Below are 18,879 nucleotides of genomic sequence, written 5' to 3'. Positions count from 1 at the left end.
TTCTGTTAAGTCTGAATTTGGATTGAACTCTACATTGAAAATCTAACTTTAGTCTTATTTGTAAAATGTTATATATTACAATTAAAAACATTTTCATCATGAAGAAATGTTAGCCTACTTAAACACTGATATTTATGTGATGTACATAATAAGCATTTAGGCATTTGATCAGAGCCTCTTTTGCATTAATTACTGCATCAAATTCTGGGTGGTCAGCAAATTAAACTGTCGAAGTACTAGGGTTGCTCAAATTGCTTTATTAGCAACTTTCATCTTCTCTGCATTGTTTGAGCTGCCCTGAATTTAAATACCACAAAATTTTAGGTCTTTATCCTAGCTCCTCCTTTTTCACCTTTTGTGGGGTAAACAGTGACAACGATATTGTTAGTAGCATAGTTACTATAGACTGCTAAGCTGAATGCTGGAAGCTTTCACATTTTAGGACATCATTACGCAATGGAAGGACGCTCGGATGATGCTTGTCAAATCTTGGACCACAGCCTCACAAAAAAAGAACTATAAAAAAGCCAATTCAACCTGGAGAGAAAAACTGCATTTAGGTTTTTTTTTATTTGGTGCTCAGGCCCTGGTGGAACACTTTGATGCTGTGAATTGACATCCACTTAGATAAGTAACCGAGGAAAAGGATTAGAGTATTCCCCTAAGTATAGCGTTGCAACTATTGTTGTAGTGCCATATTTTAACATTTCGTTACAGATTGGAAAATAAATTCAAATAAAAAAAAAAAATAATAATTAAGGCTTTCAATTGAGGTGTATGCAACAGATACACATAATATTCATTTCTCTTGAGAATAGAAAAATAGATAATAGGCAAGAAAGTCAATTGTAGTTTTAAGCAGCATTTAATGAGAAACCTTTATTCTAGCCAGCAGCCTGTCACTAAACTGAGTTTTCAATGGTTTTACAGAAAAAAGGAAAAAAAATAATTTATATTATTTAACCAAGAAAAACGTGATTGCTGCTATCATATTTCTGTAGTACGTTCTAGAAAGCAGCAGGAGCCTAAAGATCAAAGAAGTAAGACTGCACTTTGAAGGCTACTTGTTTCAGTCCTACTGTCAGCTTAAAAAAAAAAACCCTCATTTGGGGGGTGGATTGGATGAGTAAAACCTTCTTAGTGGCTTTTCTGGTGCCCCTGATCCTCTTTGTTTCACTGCCCAAACTGCATCAGCACTGCTTCTGAGCAGGAGTGAAAACACTGTATCAACTGCACAACAGCGAGCTGTATGTGGGCAATTCCCCGAGTTAGGAGATGAGGTTTCTCCTGAAAAAGAGAGAATTTGCTCAGTCAGCTTGCCATGGCTTAAGGTTAAACACATCGGCTTTGGACTGTATGCAGTAACACAGAGCACCGAGAGAGACAAAATACCAGTTTAAAGTACATCTATCTAAAAAATGTGGGAGATATATATATATATATATATATATATATATATATATATATATATATATATATATATATATATATATATATAATTACTATAAGGAAGGGTTTGTATAATTTTTTTGTCTGTTTTTTAAAGCCACAAAGATTTGAAATTCATTTTACCAACCATATTCTGTAAAACATGTGTAAAAGCCAGCCGGTACAAGCTGAAACAAAAAAAAAAATGCAGCTTGAAATATTTTGAAACCTCAGTATTCATTTTTACCATGTAGTTAAGATGAGATTAAACCAACTCAATACAGTCTTGTCTTTAAACTTTTATTTGAAAACCTATATAAGCATTTAAGATTTCATTACAGTTTTTTAACAAAACTTTTCAGTGGGATACTGTCAACAATACCACTACCATTTAATATCATAGGAAAAGTAGTTTTCCTCTACAGGTTGACATTTCACATTTCATACTTCCTTAAAAACATGTATTTAAAAAGAACAATTAGTTAAATGTAATATGTAGAGCAATATATATAGTTTTTCATAAACAGAAGTCAAAATACAAACCATATCACCACAAGCTGCATTGTTGCATGCCTAAGTGATTGCATGTAACAGTTTCAGGTTGAATATATTACGATTCACTTACTGTGATTACCTATAGCTGTTCTGCTTGTTGCTTCCATTTCCATTCACTGCATTCGAATGGCAAGAAGGTAGTTTTTACAATTCAACTTAATAGTCCAAAGATCAAACATGTCTGACAGACAAACTTTCACTTTATGGGAACCATCAATTAATGTATTTCCTAAATCATTAACTGATACACACACACCATGTGCAGAATTATTAGGTTAGTTGTATTTTTGAGGATTATTTTTATTATTGGGCCACAATTGTGTTCTCAATCAACCCAAAAGACTCCTTAATATCAACTTTTCTTTTTTTTTTTGAAGATTTTTTTTTTTTAGAATTGGCCATTTTATGAGGATGTCTGTGTGTGCAGGTAAATATTACTGTGCAGAATTATTAGGCAACGTAATAAAAAACAAATATATACCCATCTCACTTGTTTATTTTCACCAGGTAAACCAATATAACAAGTCTTGACTCAAAATACAGAAATAAATATTTGCGACGTTCAAAAACAAAAAACAAACAAATCAGTGACTAATATAGCCACTTTTTTCACCATAATGCTCAAAAGCCTTCCATCCATAGATCCTGTCAGTGTCTTCATCTGTTTGCGATCTACACTGCATGCAGCAGCCACCAAACACTGTTCAGAGAGGTGCACTATTTTCCCTCTATGTAGATCGCACATTTCATTAAGGACCACAGGTTCTTGATGGGGTTCAGATCAGGTGAACAAAGGGGGCCATGTCATTATTTTTCTCATTTTAAACTTTTTCTGGCCAGCCACGCAGAGGTGTATTTTCATGCATGTGACGGAGCATTGTCCTGCATGAATATCATGTTTTTCTTGAATGATGGTGACTTCTTCTTGTACCACTGCTTGAAGAAGGTGTCTTCCAGAAACTGGCAGTAAGTCTGGGAGTTGATCTTGACTCCATCATCAACCCGAAAAGGTCCCACAAGCTCATCTTTGATGATACCAGACCATACCAGTACCCCACCTCCACCTTGCTGGCATCTCAGTCGATAAGGAACTTGCCACCCTTTACTGTCATGCCCATCCATCTGGCTCATCAAGACTCACTCTCATTTCTTCAGACCAAAACACCTTGGAGAAAGCAGTCTTCAGACATTTCTTGGCCCAATCTTGCATTCTCTGGGGGCGACAGTGGCGTTGGATGTAGGAGTTTGCCCTGAAATCAAAGGGTTGACGGTTCAAGCCCCGACTCTGACTTTCAGTGTCGTTGTGTCCTTGGGCAAGACACTTCACCTGCATTGTCTACTGATGCTGGTCAGAGGGCCCGTTGGTGCCAGTGTACGGCAGCCCCGCTTCTGTCAGTGAGCCCCAGGGCAGCTGTGGCTACAATGTAGCTTGCCACCATCAGTGTGTGAGTGTGAATGAATGTAGTGTAAAGCGCTTTGGTCAAGTCTCCTAACTTGAATAAAGGCGCTATACAAGTACATGCCATTTACCATTTTACCAATCTTGACGTTTTGTCTTGTTGTCTTGTTCAAAGGTGGCCTTTTTTCGGCTTTCTTTACCTTGGCCAGGTCCCTGAGTATTGAGCACCTTGTGGCTTCTCGGCACTCCAGACAGCTCTGAAATATGGCACAACTGGTGGCTAATGGCTTCCTGGCAGCTTCACACTTGATCCTTCTCAATTCATGGGGAGTTATTTTGCATCTTCTTTTTTCAACATGCTTCTTGCGTCCCTGTTGGCTATTTGCCATGAACCGCTTGATTGTGCGATGATCACGCTTCAAAAGCTTGGCAATTTCAAAACTGCTGCACCCCTCTGAAAGACATCTGACAATTTTTGACTTTTCAGAGTCTGTCAAATCTCTTTTCTGACCCATTTTGCCAAAGGAAAGGAAGTTGCCTGATAATTAAGTACACCTTACATAGGGTGTTGATGTCATTAGGCCACACCCCTATTCATTACAGAGATGCACACCACCTTATTTACTTAATTGGTAGTTGGCTTTCAAGCCTTTACAGCTTAGAGTAGGACAACATGTATGAAAAGGATGATGCGGTCAAAATACTCATATTCTAATAATTCTGCACACAGTGTATACTTTTTGATCTTAAATCCAAAGTGTATACACTTTGGATTTAAGATAATAAAAAAATGTCTCGGTTGTCAATATGCTTTATCCAGACCTCATCAAATGGAAAAATTTTGAAATTTTGATGTTGTCTTGTTTAAAGTGTTTTAAAAAAAATCTCCTTTAAAGAATCCTTTGCTATCTGAATATTAATCGAAGAAATAATCCCTGATTAGTAAAAGTGCCAGTTGCAGCTCTACAGGGAACCATTAAACTTTTTCATATAAAGAGTATTAGCATTTTCTGAATACTGCTTTTAGTCCACCTGACAATCTCAAATGTCACTTGCCAAACTCCTGAGTGTTTTATTTTATTGTTGGTTAAGATCAAATGAATGACTTGTAACTATATAATACAGAGATAAGAAACAAAATCAACAGAAACATGAACTACAATCAAACATATATAATATAGACATCATATATATATAGACATCATTATTTTAGAATATTCTATCAAAGCTATGTGGAGACTGTAACATGAAATGTTGCAAGTAAATACCAGAAAAACAAATATTCTTTATAGTACCAGCTGAGCTTGTTTAAAAAAAAGTCTGAACAACAGTAAAACTGATCATAACTATATAAGGCACCATTGGCTCATTATACTAAAAGTAAAACTTGGTAGATTTCTAATAAAACTAATGTAGAAGCTGAATAAATGTTCAAAGTTTACATAAGTGATAATTATGATATATATTTTTAATTCTCTAGCAAAATACTATCCTTCAGGGTAAACATCTTTAAATAATTTTAAAGTTTAATCAGCTGGATGTTCGAACAATCAGCTTTATTATTAAACACCTTCTGTGGCTTACCCTCTATGTGAAAAGTGTCAAGCGGACAGTCCTTATATCACTTTGTGTTTTAATAAAGGAGCAGTGTGCTTTTAGTCACTAGAGGCGCTTGATTCTTACATCCAGGTTTAGTCCCAATAAGGCCACTGGCAACACCACACTGTCGCTGTAAAATCTGATAGTAGAACATTTTAAATCAGAAGATAAAGAAGTCGTCAAGTTGTGGTCAGTGTATATTCAGACAGTTGGATTTATTGTTTAAAACCAAAATTTAAAAAATGAAAGAAAAACATCAGTAATTCCATTTTTCATCCCACATGAAAAATTAGGTAAGAAACTGTTGTCTGATATTTAGTTTACAGCACTAAATGAAAATGAAAAAAAAAAACTAATAACGAGCATGGATTTTGACCCCACAGGATTAAATTCTACACCAAAAACCAAAAATATCTCTGATCTGGTCTTATATCTGTTTTGTTGCCTAACAACAACATTGAGAGCTTACTTGTAAAGTGTTGCTTTTGGCCACACAACTCTTTCATTGATTCATCTGACCACCCCATCTACACAGGCCAAGGGTAGCTGCTATATAGAATCAAACATATGCAACCACTGTATATTGATCTAAAAATATTTCAATATATAAGTAATGTAAAAAATAAAAGTAAAATTACCATGTTTAAGAATATATGTGATGAATTTTAAGATTCAAGGCTTATCTTTGTTCAGCTAGCCTAAAACATATTAATGAAGTTAGTAAAAAGAACAGTCAACTTCAATTCGCTACAAGCATGCTTGGCGTGGGGGATTGCTGTCCGGTCAATGAGTCGATGCCATCAGCTGGTTTTTCTTAGACAGAAAACTTTGAAGCAATTTGACTGTACGATCTGGTTGAATAAAGTGCCTTGCTGTGACATGTGTTGTGAATTTGTGCTATATAAACAAACTGTATTGAATTGAATACTTTTCAGCATCAAATTACATGTGCAGCAACAGAAAAAAAATTACAGATGCATTATTTTTTAGAAAAAAGATGTTTTCAGCTTGATTTTTGATCTGCAACTATAGCTTTATTAGATTATGATTACACACAAATATAGTATTTTACTTCTACTGGAGTGGAGGCCTTTTTATCCTATTTTTTGTGGGCTGTAAGTGGAACTGTAAACTGGGGGTTGGTAGATGTTTTTTTTTAAAGGGTTGACAGAGAAACATGAATCCAGACAAAACAGGCATACAGTGATGAAATGAAACCTTAATCAATCCAATCATCATCAATTTCTACCAACATAAATCTGATTAATATCTAGTCTGCTTCACTGTCACATCACACTGGGATTTGATGAGATAAAACAGAGCATGAAGCATGCACATCATCATACCCAGTGGAGCAAACTCAGGGCTGTTCTGGAATCTGAAGTGTGCTTTGAGTAGACAGATATTGAGCACAGTAAGCATCCTTCTTTGTCTGCTTTCATTTTTTCACTCTGCTCGCTTTTTTTGCTTTGTCTATGTGCATAAAAGAGTGGGACCTTGAATAACATCAAATCTGATACGTAAGCTTAAAAGGAAGGGTAACTAAAACAAGGAGGTGTATGGTGGTAGTAGGCCTTTTTGAATCACACCTATCAGTTAAGAAACTATGCTCAGAAAGTGCTAAACCAACCCAAGCTGTTATAATATTGTACTTTGAATTGTGTGCTGCTGTGCAAAATGCAGTTGGAGGCCAACAAGCAGAAGCTTTTTTTTTATTAAGTGCTTGCTTTAGCAGAAGATTTAATTATTCACAGATTTCTTCCAGCTATTGAACAATATAAAGATGCTCAGATCAAACATTGGAAGATGTTGCAATGCAGAAAAAAGGAAAGCTAGTGTGGAGATTCAGCTACAGCATGAGATGGGCAATAGCTTTGGCCTTTACTTTCATATACAAACTGATGAAAAACAATAAATGATACAGTGAGAAAATAGTGTTTGTTCATATGCCTATAATGTGTTTTTAACTGAGCTGCACTGAAGCAATGTAGTCCAATTACTATGCCATGATCAAATTTGCCATGAGTCTAAAAGCAATCATGTTTGCCAAAATTTACACATAAAAAGTGAAGGGTAATGCATCTTTTTAATTACAATGGGTTTTTTTAATGATTACTTTTCTCTTAAATTACCAATACACCAGGTGGAATTAAAAACCGCATTGATAAATATTTATCAATTTGTATTTTCATTTGCACAAATAAAATCTGAAGGAAGGCAAGGGTATTAGAAATGGTTTTATGAGGTTTGAACAATTGTATTGATCATGGTTTTATCTTTTATTCATGCTTAGTTACACTTTTTTTTTCTCAGTTGCCATGCAACAGCTTGAAATAACATTACAGGTGACATATCCCTATATATACATTTTGTCTCTAGAAGTCCAGAAAAGTTTAAATAAATCATTTCAGTTCTTCATATATTTAGATGTTATTTGGGTTAGATTATTTCAGTCGTTATACTTTTCACCACTCCCTATTATTTTTTGTGATATGTTACTCAGTATTTCCTGTAGAACTGCTAAACAGTGATCGTGGATTTTATGCTAACAAATCCAGCAAATCAGCAATTTTTTTGTTCCTTGCTTTACATTTTGTGGTTCACGTTGAAAGAAGCTAAGGCATATAACAGAAAAATGTATGTGTTTGGTTAGTGGGTGTATTAACTCACACAAACCCTCAAACCATCCTGGAGCATCAGAACCATTTCAAAGCACCTGGCTGAATGAAAGTTTTCATGTAAACGCACCTAAATCAGTGTGGAAAGTCACCCTAATTTGCATGAAGCACTTCAGGGGATGAGTGCTTTAGCAACCTCGGGCAGAGTTAACCGTAGTAGTTTTTGGCACCATGCAACTGACTGGGGTGGCATGTTTTCCAATCACCCTCAGAGGCAGCAAAGCATTTCAGAAGGACAAAACAAAAAAATTATGTTTAAAAACTAGTTTATAATTTTCTATTGTATCACTGCATGGATAAATGCAAACTGGCACCACTATGAGCTGGAGGCACTCCTGTTGCCTTGAGAAGAGCTTGTAGTCATGCATTGTCCCACTGGATTAAGAATAATAAATTTTTATTAAGGACCTTTTACAGAACCATCCTTTTTTGCATTAGGTGTTCCAAATGTGTTGGGGAAACAGTTTTTGACAGCTGAAGCAACAAGGCACCATGATGCAGGTGTGGATGTTCGCTCTGTGTTAAAATGACGCTGGATTCGGGATGAATTTTAACAATAACAAGAGCAATAAAAAATTAGTTTCAGAGCTGGCAATAATTAAAAACAGATTTTAATTCATCATTCAAGGTAACAACCAGTGTATCAATTCTACGAATAGTGCACATTTTAGGGGCCTAACGCGTCGGCTTAGCCTCTGAAGGCATTATAACGTTTATATGTTTTTTTTATTTTTATTTCTACCCCATTAGCTCACTACATACAAAGTTTTCCTGCTGGTATATCATTTATTATTTTTGTGTTTTGCTCAGTTTGTTAGTAAATAAAGTTATTCCGAGTTTATGCTTTTAAAATGATAACACCTTATGTGCACATTGGATGAACAAGGCTTGACTAAGCCAGTCAAAGTCTCCCAGCAAGTTTTAAAAATGAAGAAAAGTCCAAGATTTGTTGTGAAAAAGTGCAAAACAATATTTGATTCTAAAGTTAAGACTCGATTAGCAATCAGAAAACATAACGTTGGTGTTGACCGAAGATAAAGCTGTGGAGTTGATGGATGCTTGATTAAACATCCTTAACAGCACTGATTAGGGGAACTCTCAGGGATTTAGGGCCCAAATAAATGTCCCATAGCCAGCCATTAGGTCAGCAAACAATATTTGAAAAAAACTTCAATAAAACTGCATATGAATAATTTTATTAAATTTTTGGTTATGTGAGAAGAAAAAAAACAGATTGTAGAAGAAGCAATAAAAACACAATCAAATAAATTTTACATTCAGTAATATATAACAAAAATTATAATAATAAATAATAAAATCAGTAGCAGATTTAAACTAAGTAAAGTAGGATGACATATAGAAAACTCACATCGTTTATTGTATTGTATGAGGTGAATATAATATAATAGAGCCACAAGTGAACCACTGTTTAGATTCAAAGCCGAACAGTGGTTAGGAGTCGTACATCAAATAAGTATACACATTTAAAGTTAAAATCTGTGTAATATTATATAAAGGCAAATGGCAAGGATGAAACTACTATGTCAAGCTTCCTCTTGCAATCCCATTTGCAATCACTGAGTCTAAGGCCTGAATAAACAACTTTTTAATCTCTGATCCAAATTTTTTTTCCATTACACACTGTCTAAGGAGAGAGGCTCCGACTAGGCAGGGTGGGCAGATCTGGGCAGATTTCTTTCACTTCTCTGTGCTATATAGAAATTAAAACAATTTTCCACATTTCACTTGGTCAGAATATCAAAAGTTATATATAAAAAAAACAAACGAACACTGGCATATTCTATAAAACAAAGCCCCCTTAACGAGTCTGTGCAGCATCTCAAACCAGAGCACGTAGAGAATGTTCATATGCCTATATTAAAAACATCTATGTCTAAAGAACAGAAAAACACAGCAATAAACGCAGTGGGGGGGTTTGTATGCTGACTGAGGCAGTGAGAGGTGATTCTTAGAGCGAGATCTGTGAAGTTTATCGAAGTTTTTCCATTTTTCATAGAGGTGAGAGTGATATGTCGCACTCACCTACTTTGTCTGGTCCTCTTTTTTTGTGGTGCTGAAAGAGGATCACTATTTTACGATCTCCATTTTTTTCTCCTCTAGAAGTTTTTTTTTTTAAGCGATTGATAAACTTTTTGTCTCTCATTGTTTTTGTGAGGTTCAAAGAGGATCACTACTTTATCTGTTTTTGCCATCCTGAACTTCTCCTATCGTGAGTAAAGTATTATTTTTTAATGTTTCATTCATTGTTTTTGCAAGAGTCTGTCCTGCTTGCTGTGAATGCTCTGTGCAACTCAAAAACTGACTCTTTCCCCATGCCATAAACAAATTTTATTTTATATTTTTCCCCAAAGCGGATGTGTTTTACTTTGTAACTGCATCTCACTTCCTGTCAGACCCATGAAATTGCCCTGAATTGCTGCGTTGCCGAACTAAAATAGACCTGGGGTCTATCTCAGTTGGACCTACGCAAGCCCCCTTGCATAAAATCGGGTTGGGTGTGATCATCCCCATTGAGTATCAATGAGCGCAAGATGCCACAAACTCGTCCGACCCAATTTTCTGTTGGATCGGATATAAATTCAGATTAGGTTTTTATCTACAAAACTGTGGACTCATGATGGTATCAGATTTGTGTTGGAAAATAGATATATGAGGCTAATGTATGTGGTTGTTGCTATTTAAACTTCTGATTTCCAGATAATCTAAAAAATGTTTTGATTGGATTGACAGCAAACACTCAGGTAAAACATTATACGTTTTTTCTACTTCCACTGCGGTTGACAGCATAAGCATGAAAAAGTGAGCCTTTAACTAAAATGATAATAATTCTATTAATGATGCAAGACTCTAAGATGGTTAAAAAGCCCAAGGACTCGCAGCAGGAATACACACAAAACAAAACAGAATAAAAATGTACCTAGCACAGAGGCAGCTACATCTAGAACAACAGGAAGGTAAAATTAAGGGAAGGGAAATAAAAATAGATTCCATCCATTCCTTCTACAGTGTGCTATTCTTTGTTATTCTATCTAGAAAAATCATAGGATAAAATATTTCATTTAGAGATTGTAGCCTGAGTATATGTAAAAAATAAATAAATAAAATAAAGAGGTTTGAATGCTTTCAAACTTGTCTAATTAATCTCCCTCACTTCACAAATATCTTAGTAAACATGACTTTGTAATTAAGTTGATATGTGAGATTACTGTGCAGGCAACAACTACAGACAAGAAATGTTAAATGGTTTATTGACAAAAGTGAAATAACGAGACTCTCTCCAAGCTTAACTGGAGGACTCCAGGCTCAGGACTGAGGAAGAGAGAAGTGTCTATTTAAGGAAGGAATGTAAGGTCATTTATTTATGATAATGAGAGCCGTACTCATCATTTGGAGTGGAAGGGTTATTTTTTATCACGAACTGTCATTTCCTTCTTTTATCTGCGGAATATTGCAAATATTAGAAATATCCTGTCCAGGGGTGATGCTGAGAAACTAGTCCATGCATTAGTTACTTCAAGGCTGGACTATTGTAATTCTTTACTAGTGGAATTGGAACACTCTGGCACCTATATCACATCTCTTATCTAATGTCTACAGTCAAAGCTTTGCAGATTCAGTCCATTCACTCATTTCTGTTTCCAAGAAATACCTCTGACCTTGGAATTTAATTGTATTCGACCTGTGCACTCATTGTAAGTCATTCTCTGTAGAGTGTCTGCTAAATGTTGAAAATGTGATCCAAAATCACATCTCTTTCCTGAGATGTAATTTCAGCGTCCTTTTGATAGGTCACACCAAAAGAGCTGCCGTTTATCTGTCACAACAAGCTCGGTCAGCTCTGTATCCTGGGCAGGCCATAATAGATACAAGGAAAATATGAGCAGTAGCTGATGAACAATAAAGAAAGGCAGATAAGCGGGAATCAATTTTCCATATTCATGGTAAAAAAGAAAAAAATCTCTAAATCAGTTGTATGACTTTGAGCTGCACTCTGCAGTGCAACAGCAAAAAAGATAAAAGCAAAACATTGCTACATACTTCATATGGGAAGGAAGGAAGGAAGCAAGGAAGGAAGGACGGAAGGAAGCAAGGAAGGAAGGAAGGATCTAACAGATCTAACAATCAGGATTTAGACAACACACACAGTGCCATGAAAGGTTAATTGAAAAAGTGTGTATTAACCCTTTCACACTGACCGGAAAATCTTTTTAAACCAGGGAACAACCGCCTTTTAGTGGCAGTGGGAACGGCTCACTGACGCGTATCTACCCAGGTCAACGACGCGGCAAGCAACCCACGTTAAAATCGCCTCGCTTCTGATCTGCATGCTGTGGGAACACCAGATCCGGGTTGACCTGCTAAATTACGAGACACCATTTAATGGAATATACGGACATCAACACAGCACGCCAGTTGGTTCTTATCTAACAAACTGAAACAACTATGTTGACATTCGCATCACTGGTGAGAGAGATTCGGACAGATTAAAGAGCAAAATAATATAGAATACTGACAACTCTCTGGCTCCCGTCCATGTTGCTCTCCATTATTTACTTCCCTGATTTCTGTCGCACTGTCGACATCATCAAGACTCTGCCACCGTAATGCCGTCATCACACACACAGTGGTGGGAAAGAGTCGGCACACAGCTTGCCAGCAGGGGGTCAGACTCAGCTTTTCAGTCAAATGGGAAAAGAGCCAGAAGTCGATCGTAAGCGGTGGACCCGCTTACCATCGGCTTTTGTTTTGTAAAAACTGGGTTTTCAGTGGGAAATCTGACTAAATTTATGTTTATGAGGCTTTTTCTATGAAGCACAGCATTTTTTTTCATTCTTTTTTACAATGTGTTTTTACAAATACCAATCTGGTTGCTTACGTGTTCTTGATAACATAGAAAATTACTTCAATCTAATACTGACAAACTTATGAATAGTTTTAAGCAGAACTTTGTGTATTTTATCTAAATTGGGATCTGTACCTAGTACCTTCAGGACCAGGCACTTTGTAATGTGTTTTAATTATGTTTTCAAAAAGAGAGCTTTATGAGAAATTGTTAATCTGTAAAAAGAAAAATTACAAGATTCATGTTCATATTAATACCTTTATTTCAGTTCAGTGGTTTGATATTTAAATAGTGTTTGAATATGACTGTGATAATTAATACTAAAGTTAAAAGCTGAAGGAATAAAAATTTATGACAATATTCTGATTATTTCCTTCAGACAAAACTCTGGTTAGCCAGCTCATTTAAAACATAAAAATTTTTATAATTTTCCACTTACAAAAAAAAAAATGAAATACAGAATTAATAAGAACTGTAAATGATAAAAAGGATCAAAAATGGAAACGGATTCTTTCAATTCCGACAATGCTCAACACTATTTCTGGTGGGCTATAACTGGTAGAGAATAGACTTGTACATTGGCCAGGCATTGTTTTGCTACTTGTTGTTGATGTTTTATTTCATTTGTTTAAAAAAATATTTTTTCTTTAAATAAGAGCTTGTGTAAAAATGGCTTATTGTGTCATTTTTGTCATGTAAATTGAGAAAGGGAAAAGCAATAGCACCGCAAAGAATCGGCCTAGAAAATATTGGCAGCACATCGGGAATCAGTTTAGGCAAATATCAATACAATGTTTTTTTGCATTGGCCTTAATCAAATCTCTATCCGTTGATCTCTGGAAGAGAAACACATCAAAGCATATAAATTCTAACCAAGTACTGAAGTCTAGTAGATGGAAGAGAGCACCAAGCTGTGTTTACATGGATATAAATTATTGGAATAAACCTAGCAGACTAAAAATGTGTCATGTAAACATGACAAAATGTTCTGATTGATTCGCGAGGATCAGAATAAAAATTTGAATCCGACTGTGAGAGGTGTATGCCGACTGACAATCCGATCAGCATGCTTGTAAATGCTTGACAGGGTGAAGTTATTCTGATGGATGCAAGCTGAGCTGAGTGCTGTCTGATCTGACGTTTTATTCCAGTTTCTCATCTCAACATAAACAGAAACAATATGATTATTTTTATTTTTTTAGAGAACAGAATGTTTGGAATAAATTAATACAGTTGGAAAGAAGAAAATCCAAGTTTAGATTGTGAATGTAAATTAGTGTTTCTGATAGATTTTAGGCCAGCATAGATGACTTTAAAGGCCCTCATAGCCCACCACTGATGTAAAGACTGAAAAATCGAATGGCTTCCTCAAATAGTTTCTCAGTAAGGTCCAGCTCAGGCGTAGGCATACTGTAAGGATGTTTTGCTATAAATGTTCTGTTATCCAGACATTGCTATCACAAGTTAACATTAAATCAAACATAAAATAAGCTGAGGTAAATATTTAAAGGTTAATGTCAAGCTTTAAAGTCCTTCTGTGGTGTAATGGGCTAAGCCTGTATCTTTAATAAAAGGGACTTGAGTTTTTTTTTAAATCCTGCTTGTGTCAGAAAAGGCATTCGGTGTAAAAACTAATCTTTGTGCAACTTGACTTGCTGTAGCGTCCCCTGCACAAGGAAACAGACAAAAAGACTCACTTGCAATGTTGAGCTTAAAGCTTTATGAAGTGATGCAATATTCTCACTGCTAATATTATACGAAAAATATGTTGGTTTCACATGAATGAAAGTGTGAGCAGCCACACTTTCTCGTTGAAGCAATTTTCAAAATTAGGGTCAATAATTCTCATTGCTGAGAGATAAAATGTCTTGTAGAAACATATGCAAATCTACTTCCAGCATTTATAAACTCTTTCTATATAGGCACTGATGAGTGGTAGAAAAATCCATTAGAAGTAGATTTATTTCAAAATCACGAAACTGGTAACCAGAAAATGCAATTTAATTTGAAACTCTATTCAATCCCTGCCCTGATCATTTTCGTAAGGCAAAAATAAGGAGAAATCTTTTTTTAAAAGAAGAAACCTCCAGCAGAATCAAACTCAGACAGGGTGGATCTCTGTCTGATATGCAGCTGGGAGTTAGAGGTCAGCAAGGGGACACTGAGAAATAACAAACCAAGACACCCAAAATATCTGCAGGGAGAATCCTAGAAAGCCTACATCAAATTTTCAGAATCTAATTTAATACATTCTGAATATCATTAAGATTCTGGTGTAAAAGAATGGATTGGACAATGCTTTGAGTGCTTGAGATGCTGTTTAAGCTTTTCTGCAATTGTACTCCTGACCTGTCTGCTGTTAGTTCTGTTCTTCCTTATGCAGTTTGTTTTCTATTTTAAAAGTAAACTTAACCAAATACATGTATTAATACTGAAATGAAATTAGACATAGGTGGACTTTATTAAGTCAGTGTTTACAAAATAGAGAATGAAAATTTGCAACTTACTTTTAAGACTTTTATCTAACAATTAACTCAGCATTAGTTCAAGCTGGTCAATCACATAATATCCCAACCAATTCACAATAAAGTTGAGTTTGCAAGGAAGCAGAAAATCTCAAGAGGTATGAACACTTTGAAACAGATACAGCACCATATTTTCTAGTCTGTTTGCAGCATAATGGGCTGCATAACAGAACGTTGCTCTAAAACATGCAGACAATGAAGTTTATAAAACAGCTATTATCCTCAACTGTCATTACTCATCTAGATGTCTTTTACTTCCTGTCTGCCTCCCTGTCTGCTTATTAGAAATCCCTTTGGTTTTCTTACATAGCATGTAGGCGAGTCTTACAAGGAAAACCTGTGGGATCTATTAATGGCTCGCCTTTCTTGTCTCTGACTTCCACCCACTATAAAATAACAACTGCAGTGTTATTTAGGGAGAAGAAAGAAGTGCAGGAGAGAGCTGACTTTCATCTGTCAGTCTGAGCAGTCATTAGACTCCTGTTTCCACAGACAAATATATTCAATGAATACTAAGACAGTTATGGCCAATATCTCTTAAAGATGTTTTCAGTAACCTAGATTTATTGTCACTTTGAATAACAAAGACATAAAACAGTTTCTACAACGCAAGAAACGCAATTACACACCCACAGCCTTACATGCCAGCCGGGTAATGAATGACCCTCATCCCTAACCCATCATATATCTGCTCAAATATAGACAAATGATTATGCAGAGTGTATCATTTGTTCACAAAGCATGAAAAATATATTTCATAAATATCGTGATTTAACTAAGACCACAGTAAATCCATGTTTGGTGTTTTATTGTCTGTGATATGAATAATGCAGGATTATGTGCCTTTCTGTTCAGTGATAAATAACTGAATCAATAATTTGCTGAAAGCAGTTTATCTCGCTGCCCGCAGGTATGCAGGATTCTGCATTATCAATGCGTAAAGGCTGACCAAAGAGCTTTGTTAAAGAGGGAGAAATCCATGCTGTAAACTTAGATTAAGCCACACAAACTTTAGAGCATTTCCAGAGCAGGTTGCCAAATATTATTCGACAGAAACTTTCAGAACAGTTGTGAGAAAAATACACATCCCTAAAGCTGCCTGTTTTTATATAAAATTTACACATCTATTTGTAAAGCACCATATGATATTGAAGATTATGGTTGACTGAAGCGCAAATTTACGGAAAAAAAGTTTTAAAACGCCATTTGATGAGGTGTTACAGAGCATATTAATGGTCTCTGACATGTTTTCTCATTGTGAGTCAGCCTTGAGAAAATCTGGCAAAATGTAGCATGTGACAGATGATCCCATCTGCACTCCAGAGAGTGCCAAAGCCGCACTGTAAGGTGTCTCATCAACACATTGCAGCAGGAAAGCTCAAGTTAAAGAACATTACTTTTGCATTAACACTCTGATATGCAAGTTGTATCAACACATATTTACTCATATTAGCAGATATGTGAAAATATGAAAAAAAAAATACAGGTCTTATGAATGAGAAGATTAACAAGTTTAGAGTACAACTAAAGGATGCTCAAGATCAAAAGCCATGTTTTTTTATTGTTTTTTTTTTATTACATATGTGATATTTTTATATTTAAACTGTTTTATATAATATATTCACCTCTTTATTTACAAAGTAGATATTGGTATCCCAACTTTTTTGAACTTGAGCATCTAAGCCACTAAAAGTTTGGGAAAACCCAGCTGTAACATATTGTGACTGCAACATTAAACGTGTTGAAAATGCAAGGAATTTGAGATTTGCTGCTCTAATCATAAACCTGGAATACGAATACACCAGTTTTACTCCTATTTTCACAAACATTTTAAACAGGGCTTAAAGCAACACTTTGTAAATTTTCAGCCACCTGCAACCTATTTAGTTCCCTTGAAGGTGACTGCTACTTGTATATCGACGGATTCATGGTTTTAATACCAATTATTTTAACATCAGTCTAACTGATCCCTGATATATGATGCCAATATTTTGGGCCCATTCTTAGAGCTGATATTGCATTTTCTTCCTCCGTATACTTAATAAAGATAGCACACACTCATAATAAATGTTGCACAAGTATAAATAAAGAAAATACAATTATTAACAAAACAACAAAACATTAGGAAACAGCAATATCTCAAGGCACGGTTGCTGAATGCACTTATGAATTATCCAACACATGCATGTATCAGTCAATACCGATACAAAGTATATAACCCAAAATTATTGGCTGAATTAAATATTGGCCTATCTCCAGGTCCGCAAAATTAAACTGTCTCCATCCTTGTTTTGGAAGCTGATAGCAAACCACTCTGGACCAGCACACCGGGGAGTTATTAAGTTGCTCATCAAGACAAGGACGGTTCTAAAGAACGGCAGCAAGTGTGGAGCATTGATACATGCCAAGTGCTGTATATTGACCTAAAAAATAATCGAATTGTATCTCAGTGTTGCTTTAAACAAACTATAGGAAGAAATTGCTCATAGTGGATTTATTAATTTTTTTAAAGCCTTCTCATAAACAGATTCTCTTCATATGTTGCCAAGTGAAGCTTTAATTAGAATGATTGGCTCCTTTAGTTTCTGCACTTGCTCTGTTTTTTTTGTTTTTTTTTGCAAAAGGAAATATCTACAAAGGAATGAATTTATATGTTCTTGTTAAGGAACTGGATTTTTTTTGTGTGCCATGTTTCAGCCAGCCAGCTGGCAGTGTGCAGCAACAGGTGGAGGAGGGCAGTGCTACTTAAATTTCCACATCCCAAAGAGAAGACTGGCCAATTCATCACTCTCCCCAGAACAAATTTAGTTTAAACAAACTAAGATCCTTTTTTTCTGTTGTTTTTTGAACTGTAAGCTTTTAGAAGCTCTGTGTGCCTTGATACTAATAACCAAACCATGCCAAGGAAAAATGCAGCAATAATTTTAGGAATCTTGACACACTGCAATCTAAAAACTGATGTATAACAGACAAAGTCTTTGTTTACCCTTCTGAAATACTGTTCAATTATAATGCTGATTGTATTATAATGTTTACAAAGGTTGTATAAAATTTTTTTAAATATTTTATGTGTGGTAAGTTTCTGTTGGTTTTTTTTTGTCAAATCCGAAAGATTATATTTTTTTAACTTTAATCCATCATTACAATTAGTGTGAACTGTTCATTGTTGGTTGCTTTGTAGCCAAGCATAAAACACAGCAGCAGCTTTTCTTGTCAAATCTGACTCTTAGTCAAACTTTTTGGAGGAAAACAAGGTGATGAGTCTTTGGCTTTGCACACTTTTACTTAGCTGAATGAATCTAAACTTCTGAAGTAAAGACATCTAAGTTGCAATCATAAGAACTGAAGTAAAGCTTTTAGTTTACAGACAAGAGTAACATGGTAAACATGCTATGAAGCACCTGTTAGAGCAGATTAGATGGAAAGAAACACCCTACTGTACCTTGCTTACCATCTGCTAGAAGCCGAACCGCGTGAACAAAGGAAGGGTCCAGGCTGTTTTTCTCGGCCATCAGTTCAGGTAAGCACTTATTTGGGTGCATGATGATCGCAGCGCGCCTCTCTTCTCCAGGTGAGAACTAAGCGTCGGAATGCAACTAAAACTGGTTCCTCCTGCGATCAGATGGAGTCTATCCGTCCGTCTGGACAGAAGTGGCTAAAAAACACCCTTCTGGATATTATATCGTTCCAGGTCTTTGAGAAAAAATAAATAAGCTGAAGGATGAAGAGTGAATCAGAGGTGTGAGCCCATCTCCGCTGCTTCTCCTCTGGAAAAGAGCCGCCAGACTCTCATCAGACTCAGGGGGTCTGCAGCCTGTGCTCCCCCCCCCC

At 35.7% G+C, this 18,879-nt stretch overlaps 1 protein-coding gene across 1 annotated transcript in view; it reads right to left on the bottom strand.

Moving 5' to 3' along the window:
* Positions 1 to 18,817, bottom strand: part of khdrbs2 (KH domain containing, RNA binding, signal transduction associated 2) — a 102,956-nt gene extending 84,139 nt beyond the window's left edge. Inside the window, exon 1 of the mRNA XM_015374487.1 lies at positions 18,500 to 18,817. Within this exon, the coding sequence (XP_015229973.1) occupies positions 18,500 to 18,590 (91 nt within the window). The 5' untranslated portion in view covers positions 18,591 to 18,817. The remainder of the gene's footprint in view (positions 1 to 18,499) is intronic.
* Between the last annotated feature and the right edge of the window lie 62 nt (positions 18,818 to 18,879).

This window comes from Cyprinodon variegatus, unplaced genomic scaffold, assembly GCF_000732505.1.
Source record: "Cyprinodon variegatus isolate N-32 unplaced genomic scaffold, C_variegatus-1.0 Scaffold104, whole genome shotgun sequence".
Taxonomy (NCBI): Eukaryota; Metazoa; Chordata; class Actinopteri; order Cyprinodontiformes; family Cyprinodontidae; genus Cyprinodon; species Cyprinodon variegatus.
Note: the sequence above shows the minus strand (reverse complement) of the source record. Positions and strands in the feature narration are given on the sequence as shown.